We start from the raw sequence: 12186 nt of genomic DNA, 5'->3' as shown, positions 1-12186 counted from the left end.
GCTTTTTTGGCATTTGTTTTGGCCCGGCGTTGTTTCGGAACAAGCCGGAGGTGCGCGGCGGTCGGCAGGAGCCCGACGCCAGATTTAGGTTTTTGTCAACTACGCACCTCATGTTTGGCAGATTAAGTTTCCTCCCTGACGACGAATCAGATTCCAGTGGAGCAGTTCTTTTAAAGCGCGTAACATTAATAAAGGAACATGTGTTTGTTGTGGGACGAGAGAAGAAAAGTTGTTTGTCGTCCGCAAAGAAGGTGTTTCAGAATAAAAGACGAGACGCGTACAGTAGAAGACCTATGTTCTGATCTACTATCCTACTTCTATGTGCGTCCCTCCAGGAATCCACCATTGAGCTCATCTTCGCGGCCTTCGCCACCACGGCCAGCGCCAGCACCTCCCTCATCATGCAGCTCCTCCGTCACCCGACCGTCCTGGAGCGGCTGCGGGAGGAGCTGAGGGCCCGCGGCCTCCTGCACAACGGCTGCCTCTGCCCGGAGGGGGAGCTCCGGCTGGACACCATCGTCAGCCTCAAGTACCTGGACTGTGTCATCAAGGAGGTGCTGAGACTCTTCACGCCGGTGTCGGGGGCCTACCGCACGGCCATGCAGACCTTCGAACTCGACGTGAGTGCTTGGAAGGTCATGACCCGATAGACGCCGTCTGTCTCCGTCACCTTGCTTAAAGAAAGATGCCCAATGAGGACAGGAGAAAGACGGCGGCGGTTCAGTGGCAGTGAGACAGTTTACTGCCTCAGGCATCAAACGGTCCTGGTTTAAGAGTGAAGACTCTTGATTATGAGGTTGTGTGTGGACATATAAGAAAGAGAAGCTGCTGTCACAAATGACAGAAGACGAAGGAAGTCTTATATTTGACTTGTAGAATTTTAGCAGATATTTAAGTTGAAGTAGGGAAGGAATTCATGGAAGTAATCTGATTACTCTGATCACTTGAGGCCTCGTTCACACGACAACATTTCCAAGTGAAAATTCTAAACTTTTATGCATTTTGGGGTTTGTTTACACGGAAAAAGCAAATATCTTAAAACGGCTTCCAACGTGGAACTTTTTGAAAAAGTCGGTCTCCATGGAAACGGGGGGAAACACTAATTTCGAAAACGCTGCTACTGCACATGCAGACCACAGCTGTAGTTCAACAGATGGACAACAACAAACATGGCGGCTCCCAGAGTGTCATGACTCCCTAGTCCATATTCTCCTGGGACTTGGTGCTTTTATTTTGACAGTCACCGTAAAAAAAATCCAACTTGGTCGTCTGTCCACTAGAATGTCCGTGTGGAAGTTTAGAGTATTTTGTTCTCTGCAGTCCCAACTCACGGCCTAGTGTGCTAACTCCATCGTTTTTAAAGCATTGCCGTGGAAACATGCAACTTTCGTGAAAATAAAACCCCAAAGAACTTGAACCGTCGTCGTGTAAACGGAGTCTGATGCGTCTCTGCCTTTTCCCCTTCAGGGTGTCCAGATTCCCAAAGGCTGGAGTGTGATGTACAGCATCCGGGACACCCACGACACCGCCGCCGTCTTCAAAGACGTGGAGAGCTTCGACCCGGACCGCTTCAGTCAGGAGCGAGGCGAGGACAAAGAGGGACGCTTCCACTACCTCCCCTTTGGCGGCGGCGTCCGATCCTGCCTGGGGAAGCAGCTCGCCACGCTCTTCCTCCGCCTCCTGGCCATCGAGCTGGCCAGCACCAGCCGCTTCGAGCTGGCCACCCGGCAGTTCCCGCGCGTGATCACGGTGCCCGTCGTCCATCCAGTCGACGGGTTGAAGGTCAAGTTCTACGGCCTGGACTCCAACCAGAACGAGATCATGGCCAAGTCGGAGGAGCTGCTGGGAGCGACGGTCTGAAGGGGGCGGGGCCCCGGCGAGTCGGGTGGGGGGGGAGGGGCGAGGGTCGAGAAGATTGAAGGAAACAAAGAAGGAAATTCAGAACAATTTTTTTCTTCCCGACCTTTGTTCTGCCAAGTTCCTTCTCAGACTCAAAGCAGAAATCGTCGTCGTCGCCATGACGACGGCTGTGACGTTACTTTAAAGAAAGAAGCTGCCAAAAAAAAAAAAAAAGTTCTTGATTATGCTCTATTCTGTGTTTTGTTTTTTTTTTTTTTTTTCTCAAAGAAATATACAAACAAAACTTATGTACAAAAAGAAACTATGTAATATAATTTGAAAGAGAGTGAGGGTCGTGCACAAAGGGAGAAAAAGATGGACGGTGGTACTTTTGGTAAAAAAAACGAAGTGTTGAAAAGAGGCGGCGGTTGTGTGAGGGAGGGATGAAACAGGGTATAGGACGAAAGATGTTCCAGCCTTTTGCTTGTGCTAATCAAGAATCATTGAAGCGTTTTAGCAGGGTAAACAGATACAGATATATTCACTGAGAGTTCTAGATCAGTCCGGCAGGTTCTCCACGCTCCAATTCTTTTTTCCATTGAAATTTAAAAAAAACAACTGAATTTCAACTCAGCATCTATGACTTCCACTCAAGCGCCATAAAGAAAGCTTTTCTAGAGCAACGTGCTTCAGAGGTCGTTTCTGGAAACAGTTTGGACTTTGACACTTTCCAATAATCAAAATGTGGCCCATCCCCCTCAGCATCTCATGTCACGCCGGTCGTCACGGCAACAGGAAAGGAAAACGGTTCCAGGTCTGTGTAGATTCTCTCAACCCGCGTAAACTAACTCCCGGCTCTCAGACGGCGGGAGAGTCACAAAGTGTGTGGGACCTCCTGGGCAGCAGGGGGCGTGGCATCGGGGGAAAGGTAGAAGACTGAGTAGGCGGGAGAAGACCTTACATCATGCTGCTTGAGTGTCGCTTTGTTTGTTCTGTGTTTGTTTATTTGTGTGCTTTTGTTCTTGTTTTTGTTTTTTGTCTTGGCCACGTGGGGTGGCCAGAGTTTTGAGTTTTACAGAGAAGGTGACATTCTGTCTTGCTGCTCCTTCAATCAACGCTAAGAATGCAAAAATAAAAAAAATAAAAAAAACAACAAAAAAAATAAACTAATTCCACGATATAAGCGACTTTTTACGAGCGAACAGAGATTTTATCGCTCGCGGTGATTGCACAATCAGAACTCCACAGCTCCACTTTGTTGGGTATTTTGGGGGCGAACGGCAAAAGATTTTGAGCCCATATATGGAAATGTGGGACTTCCTGAGGGTGGACAATGGAAAGTTCTGGAATCGTCGGACAATCGATTCTGGAATCCTCAGAAGTTCTGGAATCATCGGACGGTGTCGATCGCTCGGATCGGGCTTCGTGTTCCACTCCGGAAATCATCCGGTGGGGGTGGGGGGGGGAGGGGGAGGGGGCGGGTTCATACCCAAGAGGGCTTTTCTGATTGGACGATCCTGCAGTCCAATAGCGTCCCAGATGGATTGTTCACTCTTACTACCAAACACACCACTGATTTCTTCATAATGAATTAAAGATATGAACATAGGTCTGTTTATTTTTTTCCTCTTTGCTGCTTTACTTGTGTATATTTTCTAATTGAGAGTTCTAGATTGCAATAGTTTGTATCAAGCGGGATTATATATATATATATATATATATATATACATATATATATATATATATATATATAAAATTAAGATATAATAGGTTATAGTGTATATGAATTGTACAATATTCCTTCTTTAGCAAGCCATGGGGGAAAATCAGCTAATTACATCTACTAATAACCTAATATTAATGTTGATGTATGATTAATATTGTTGTTATAAGATATTTGAAATGCTATTTTTTATTCTATTACAGATTTTAGAGTTTTTAGCCTAAATGAGAAAGTCTTTGGTAAATATTGGATTGTATTTAGAATGTTATGTATTTCAATTATATTGTAAACAGTGTTTAAAATGTTAATATTGTTGATTACTGTAATAATTATTATGTTTTTGTTTTGTTATTCAGACCTATTATCACTGCATTTTATTTGATATTAATTATGGAAAAAAACAAAAAGCACTTGCGAGGTATGTTTATTTTTTAAGTGCCGTGCGACTACACTTCCCCTTCCTCTCACCTGTTGATTTCCAGCCTTGTCTCACGTCTTTCTGTACATATCTGAATTTCTTTTTACAGGAAAGAGAAATTCATTTTAGTTTAAATATGAATGTCTTGTGCTACTTCGATTCCTTTTCTTTCAGTTTTTTTTTTTTTTTTTTTTTTTTGTTACCGTGATTGTTACGTGTACTCCTGTAATAAACTATAAAGATACTTTGAATTGCGACTTCTATTTACTTTCATCACCACTCAAAGTGGAGAGATGACACTGTACTGTGTTTACACTACAATACTTTGTTATTGGGGTAAAGTGGCAGCGTAGAAGCTGTGCGGAAATAACACAAATAAAGCCACGTCTGTAAAACGGTTCAGATGTGGAATCAAACGGCACCAAACATTGGCAGCGTTCACGTTCCGCTCGCTCATAAAGTGAAACCCACATAAAGGTGTTAATGCAGTGACCGCGCAGAAAACCCAGCAACTTCCAGGGTCGGCAACGCCAGCCGCGTAAATACACTGGGTGTGATTTTATAAAACCACATGTTATAAAAGGAACAAAAACATACATTTATGCAGAGAAGCACAAGCCCAACAGATGGCAGGCGGCCTGAAGAACAACATGGGAGTCAGTGGGCGGAGCCTAATCGAGGCTTTAAGGACTGTTGGCGTCAGAAAACTGCAGAAGTTCCCGACGAAACTGTTGGTGTGAAACTCAGAGAACGAAGAGAAATCGTAGGTTCAATGGTTTGTCCAGGAGCCACAGAGCTGGAGAAGATTCTAGATCACTGAAGGGGCTTCTCATCCAGCAGATTGATCACTGATCACTGATCTATGATCAATGATCAGTGATCAACATAAACATAAACATCTACGACACTTTTCTTCAAAAATGGAACAGGGTGACAGACTTTGGGTCACAATGTCAAGACGAGGATCAGGGCCAGGACCAAGACTGAGTCACGACCAAGACCAAGACCAAGACTTTAAGGGGAAGAGACCAAGACTAAGTCCAAGACCAAGACCAGAGGATCCCAAGACAAAAATTTTAAGAAGCCAAAACAAAGACCAAGATCAGAACATCGCAAGACCGAGATAAAACCAAGACCAAGACCAAGACCAAGACCTTAAAGGGCCAAGACTGAGTCAAGACCAAGACCAAGACTAAACAAAGACCAAGATCAGAACATTGCAAAAGTTTTACACTTAAATGCAATTAAAAAAACTGGTGCTGAGGAAAAACTGAGTCCGGCTCATTCGAGACCAGTTGTGAGTCCAACACCACTCGTGGACCCTTTGGCGATCTGTTGCCTGGTTGAGTGTTGGACCAGGTGAGAACCAGAACCTTAAACATTTTATTGCTTCAATGACTGAACACTTCCTGAACGTCGTTCTCCGAACGACTCAGTTCTAATCCCTTAAAGCCGATTCTCCTTTGGAACACACAGAAAGTGCTGGTCTCAACCCACTGGCTGACTGATGTCTCAATGCCTCCATATCTTGTTTTTATTTCCCAGCCAGAAGGAATCGCTGTGGGATTTTTTCATTTTTTTTTCAGTTTGCGAACATCAAGAAGAAACTCGCTGTGAAGTTTTTCTTCAGCTTGATGGAAGACAGAAACGGGGACCAACAACAGAGGGAAAGCTATTATACAGCCGAGCTCTGGTGTACTAAAACCTACACACACTTCAAAGATGTGGTTTTGAGGTCACACACACACACACACACACACACACACACACACACACACACACACAACACACACACACACACACACACACACACACACACACACACACACACACACACACACACACACACACACACACACACACACACACACACACACACACACACACACACACACACACACACACACACACACACGATTACAAAAAAAGAAATAGTGCAAGAGACATTCGGGAAATAAATGATAGCATGGACACGTTCACCAATGGGGATGTGCAAAACAAAATCTAAACTCACACACGCACACACACACACACACACACACACACACACACACACACACACACACACACACACACACACACACACACACACACACACACACACACACACACACACACACACACACACACACACACACACACACACACACACACACAAACACACACACGCTAAATCACACACAGCTCTGTTTGTTTGTAATTTTGCCGCCAGGAAAGACTGTTCACCACAGTCTGCACCTCAACATGAACCACTTCAAGAGAGCTGTGTGTGTGTGTGTGTGTGTGTGTGTGTGTGTGTGTGTGTGTGTGTGTGTGTGTGTGTGTGTGTAAAAAGCTCTGTGATCATGCACTGGCTGACTCTTCTTTATCAGATTTAGAACATCACCCAGTACATCAATGAATTACTCATTGATTACAGTTACTTTACTGAAAGGTACTTTGTTTAGAGTATTCTCCATGATGTCAGCGGCGGTCCTCCAGATTTAGAAAGCAGTACGGACTCAGGCTCCGTTTACGGTGCAAACGCATCATTCTTTGTGTTTTAGTTTCACAAAAGTTTCATGTTTACACGGCAACGGGCGAAACATGTAATGATGTAGTTTTCATGTCGGGCCACTAGTGGGTGCTGTTGTTTGTTTTGATAAGGAAGCCACGCACACACGCTACCCGAGAACAATACGCTCTAAACATAAACAACGTTCGTACACAGACATTCCACTGGACGGAAGAACAGGTTGGATTAGTATTACGCTGAATGTCAAAATAAAAGCACCAAGTCCCAGGAGATAATGGACTTGGAGACAAGACACTCTGGTGGCGGCCATGTTTGTTATTGCCCATCTGTTCGCACGTGTGCAGAAGAACTGTCCATCTGACTGGCTTTACTGAGCACGTGCAGAAGAAGTAGTTACTGCGGCTGTTGTCAAAATGTGCAGGAGCAACGTTTTAAAAATTAGCATTTCCCCTCCCCCCGTTGCCACGGAAACAGAGTCTGAGCGTTTTCAAAAAGTCGCGTTTTCTCTCAGTTTCCATGGACAAGGATTCGGAGCATTTTCAAAAGGTTTTTCCACGGCGGTGCACCTGAGCAGTAGTTGAATTTCCGCCATCGATAAGACGTCAGCTGAGAGTTTCAAGAAATGCAGATTTAGGAATTCCTTGATATCTTCTTTGCTTTTGTTGCTTATGTACGTTAACTTTTGCTTTTTGTGACCCCCCCCCCCCCCCCCAACGTCCACTTCAAGCCATTTCAGTTCCCCCTCTTTTAATTCTAAAGATGAGCGACAGCAGAGAGTCCTCTCAGCTGTGAATGTCCTTGTCCCCGGAGGATTAAAACCCGGGAGTCATTATCCAGCCGCTGGGATGCAGCAGCACGCGGCCGGACGCTCGGCTCATCAGGAACCCGGCGAGCCGACGGGAAGCAGTCGGCACACAGAGCGAGTCAACAACCGGCGGACCGGCGAGGATTCAGACGAGTGACGGTCCATCGCAACACCGGATCATGACGTCAATCACCGACTCGCCTCTGAAGAGCTGCACGCCTGGTTTCAGTAACACAGATTCACCCTCCTTGACTTGTTTACATGTCTTTTATAGTCTCTCAACGCATTTTAAATCCCTCGTGTGCAACAATCTCCAGAGATAATTAAAACAACTTTAAATCTTTTTAAAAATGCCAAACATTGAATTTGACATTTTAAGAGGACAGTTTATGTATGTCGGCGCTATGTTGGTGAGGAAGGTTTCGAAAATGCGGCAGACACTCTATTCTGTCCTTGTTATGACCAAAATGTGTCCCTTTGGCTCCTGGAACACGGTAAAATATATAAAGAAAATCTCAGAATTTATGATTTTCTTATGTGACAGTGGTGAGATAGAGAGAATAAAAGTGGTTTTAATGGAAGTGAACGGGCCATTTCGGTGTGAACTGTGACCCCTGACCCACCAAAATGTAAATACAAGCTTGAGAAGGGCATCTCGTGTCAAATGAATTGTTAATTTTGTTCTCGAGTATATTTAGAAAGCCTCCCTTCGTTACTTGATCTAACGAAGCTGTACTTCCACCAGACTTTCTGGTTGATCCACACTTCTACTAAGTCTGAGCTGCGTGCTCGTACAAGCGCTGATATTTCCGATCAGCCGGCTGGTAGCTGGACGTGCGTCCTGGTATTTTGGAGGCGTGTGATTGTGCATGCCTGCAGTGAGACGGGGATTCCCTGCACAACGTGTGCAAACGGCTCCCGGCTGGTGGAGTTTCTCAGCAGCCTGCCGACGTCTCCGACCGGCTGCACGGATCCCAACAGGTCCAGTCGAAGCTCCATCCAAAGAAAACATCCACTGCCGCAACAAGGGAGTCTTCTGGGAAGTGACATGTGGACGTTTTCCCAGTATCCTTTCACAATCAAAGTCAGACGGAAACCAATCAGACGTCTGTCACGTCGAACTTGGGGAACGCAGCACGATTCCCAAAGTCAGTCTCGACCTTAGAAATCCCCGCGAGAGGGAGATTCACCCTGCGACCGTTGGTCCATCCGTCACTCTGCTGGCAGCCGAGCGCACGCAGAACGAAACCGTTCATTTCTGGACATTTGATAACAGTCCAATTGATAGGAAATTTAAATATTAACCCCTTGACACCTGTTGCCTGAAATTTGCACCATACTGCTTGTATTCAAACTGCAGCCGAGATATCGTATGATACCTACATCTGATTCATGGATCCTAACCTGTAACCTCTAACCTCTCACCCAATACCTCAACAAGAACAATGTCTTCTTGTGTTCCAGGGGAAACGGTCCAATCCAGCTGGAGAAAGGTGTACACAGACTTTTTGTCGGATATCGTGTTCTAGTTGGTCTCTAGTCTCTATTTTGTGGCATCAATGTCTAACCCTAACCATGATTCATAACCCTACCCCTACCTCACCTCTACCCCTACACAATAATCATTTGTTTTATATCATTGTAAATAAATTCAGGCATCAAGAGGCTACGTTTGCTATTCATGTGAAAATGATTCCTTTCCTTGTGATCACTGGAGAAACTCCTCTATGCCGATGATGACGTGTTCTATTTCTGTATAAATCACTCTTTTCTTACATTTGCTCTTAGTCTCATGTGTCTGATGCAGTTTCATTGAAGGTTCATTATCAAAGCGCTCTGGTGGAACGCTGAGTTGACGACGGTGAAGAGCGGATGAGAGGATGAAAGAGGAAGAAGAACAGAAAAAACAGACGATTGCAGCCGAGGAGGAGGGACATTTGGTATTGACACAACTGAAGAGGTGAAGGTGACGGAGGCGGAACAAACGAGACGAAGAAATGAGATGATTTGTTGACGAACACCCCCCGAGTGTCAGACGTTTCCTGGTCCTTCACCTTCAGGGTGAGTCTCTCATGACTGGGACCTCCAGAAGGGACAAACGCGTCACTTCTGCAGAGGGAAACCCCGAATCAGAGCGTGAGAAATCCCCAGTGAGACAAAACCTGCTGACGGGTCGTCATGTTACTCTGGTACTCTGTTACTCTGGTACTCTGGTACTCGCCACACAGTCACACCCAGTTCTGTTAAAACTCCTCCGTTTATTTAGTCTGTTTGTTTTTTTAACGGAGAGAAAAGAAAAGAGGTGAGGAGAGAAAGAGATGGTGTGAGTCATTTAGAAATCCCAGGAGAGAGAGAGAGAATGAAAGAGAGACAGAATGACAGAGAAAGAGAGAGAGACAGAGCGAGAGAGATGGAAAGAAAGAGAGAGAGAGAGATAGAGAGAGAGAGAGAGAGAGAGAGAGCGAGAGAGTCATTTAGAAATCCCAGAAGACAGAGAGAGAGAGAATGAATTAGAGAAAAGCGAGAAAAAGAGAGTGAGACAGAAAGACAGAGAGAGCAAGAGAGAGATGGAAAGAAAGTGAGAGACAGAGACGGAGAAAGAGAAAAAGACAAATAGCGAGTGAGAGAAGAGAGAGAGAGAGAGAGAGAGAGAGAGAGAGAGAGAGAGAGAGAGAGAGAGAGAAGAGGAAGAGACGTGTGATGACACATTGAAGGAAATGTGAAAAGCTTTCGCTACATGAGCCTGAAAGATTAAATGGGAAGATAAAAGTGGGGATTACCACAGAGGTGTGTGTGTGTGTGTGTGTGTGTGTGTGTGTGTGTGTGTGTGTGTGTGTGTGTGTGTGTGTGTGTGTGTGTGTGTGTGTGCAGTGTGTGTGTGTGTGTGTGTGTGTGTGTGTGTGTGTGTGTGTGTGGGGTCATGAACCTCCTGTGAACTCGTAATGATGCGTCGAAATCTCAGCAGGTGCAGAAGTCAGACCGAGTTCAAAGAACACACACACACACACACACGCACGCACGCACGCACGCACGCACGCACGCACGCACGCACGCACGCACGCCGCACGCACGCACGCACGCACGCACGCACGCACGCACGCACGCACGCACGCACGCACGCACGCACGCACACACACACACACACACACACACACACCAGGATTACAACTATAAAATATATAACATTTCAATCCAAACTCTCAGTTTTGTTTTTTCAACTGAAACCTAAAATTTGACCATTTTAATTCGATGAATTTGGGGACATTTGTCCTGACCTGGTCTTGGTTTGTCCCTGAGGTGGACCCAGAAACCAGGTGTGAGCTGCTGGCGTCGGATATGAACCAGTTATGTAATCTGCTCTTTCCCTCTAGTTTCTATTTTACAAAGGTTCTGTTCCTCTCTGGATGACTCATGATTCTACCCTATGAAAAATGATTCATATATCAACAGAAGGTATCGTCTAAAACACCGAGATTTTTAATCCCAAACCGACACCAAGTTGTTTTTCCTCCACAGTTATGTTACACCAGGAATTAGGATTACAATACGCTTCATTAAGAAAGTTGAGCCGACAGCAGCAGATGTGTGATTTGAGCTGATAATGAAATATTAATGAAGTATCGTGTTCAGACACAGTATGAGATCACACTATCGACCGGGGGGGTCGAACATAAAGCCCCAGATCAATACTTCACTATTACTCCAACCATCACGACTGCTTATTGTGAGTCGCCTCCATTTTACAGTGAAAGTTGAACTTCCAGGGGTATTTTGTCTTTATTTTAACAGCCTGGCCACAGATGAGATTGAGTTCAATGAGGAATCTGAACGATTCCGCTGCGATTGGTCAGATTTAAGATGCACCAGACGAGATTTAGTAGAACTTCATGGTGTGGTTATAACAAGTATTATTGTTGTTATTTTGGTAACAGTATACGAGAACCTACGGCGGCCACAAGTCATGTAAGAACTCGTTTGAATTGTTAAAGTTTGGCTTCTTCATTGAAGACATAAAAATATAAAATATCTAGATTATAAACATAATATAATATAATGTAAAATAATATAATATAAAAAATATATCTTTTAAAGTCATAAAAATAGAAATAGAAATTCTAAATAAATAAACATATAATATAACATAATATAACATAATATAATATAATATAATAAACATATCTTTTAAAGTCATAAAAAAATCCCTTTTAAATGTATAAAATTTATAAAATCAAATAAACAAAAATTGTAAATAAATTTCTATATATATATAAATATAAAATATATAAATATAAAATTAAATATAGAAATTCTCTCTCTCTCTCTCTCTCTCTCTCTCTCTCTCTCTCTCTCTCTCTATATATATATATACACACATATATATATATATATATACATATTTAAAAATATAAAAAATATGTCTCTTAATAAAAACATAAACTTTTTAAAACAAAGAAAACACAATTCCTAGATTTAAGTGATCTTTTTTTTTATTGATCATTTTTCATTTGACCAGAACTCCAAACCACGAGGGAGGAGCCAAATGTTTCCATGATCAATAGAGCAGATCGACGAGGGGAAGAAGAGCCTCAGATTGTTTTACCAGTTGAAAGAAGAAATGAGCGGCGGGGGAGGGGCCGATCAATGACGGCTATTAGTTGATATTTGAGACAGTTAAGTGAAGAAACAGCTGAGATCTGAGTCGGGAGGACAAAGTGTCGGGGTTTAAACGCGGGAAGCAATTTCAGATTCATTACAGATCAACACAGTATTTCCTGCTTCTGGGTCAATGTGTGACGACAAACCCAAAGCAGGACGAACGTCCCCACACCGACAAATAAAGTGACCCTGTCAAATCCGGGACGAGTCAGCTGGACCTAATAAAGTGA

At 44.0% G+C, this 12186-nt stretch overlaps 1 protein-coding gene across 1 annotated transcript in view; it reads left to right on the top strand.

Moving 5' to 3' along the window:
* cyp26b1 (cytochrome P450, family 26, subfamily b, polypeptide 1) overlaps positions 1-2966 on the top strand; it is a 37125-nt gene extending 34159 nt beyond the window's left edge. Inside the window, exons 6-7 of the mRNA XM_080486667.1 lie at positions 336-620; positions 1468-2966. Of these exons, the coding sequence (XP_080342793.1) occupies positions 336-620; positions 1468-1860 (678 nt within the window). The 3' untranslated portion in view covers positions 1861-2966. The remainder of the gene's footprint in view (positions 1-335; positions 621-1467) is intronic.
* The last annotated feature ends 9220 nt before the right edge of the window (positions 2967-12186 follow it).

This window comes from Lipophrys pholis, assembly GCF_963383615.2.
Source record: "Lipophrys pholis genome assembly, chromosome: 18".
NCBI lineage: Eukaryota > Metazoa > Chordata > Actinopteri > Blenniiformes > Blenniidae > Lipophrys > Lipophrys pholis.
Note: the sequence above shows the minus strand (reverse complement) of the source record. Positions and strands in the feature narration are given on the sequence as shown.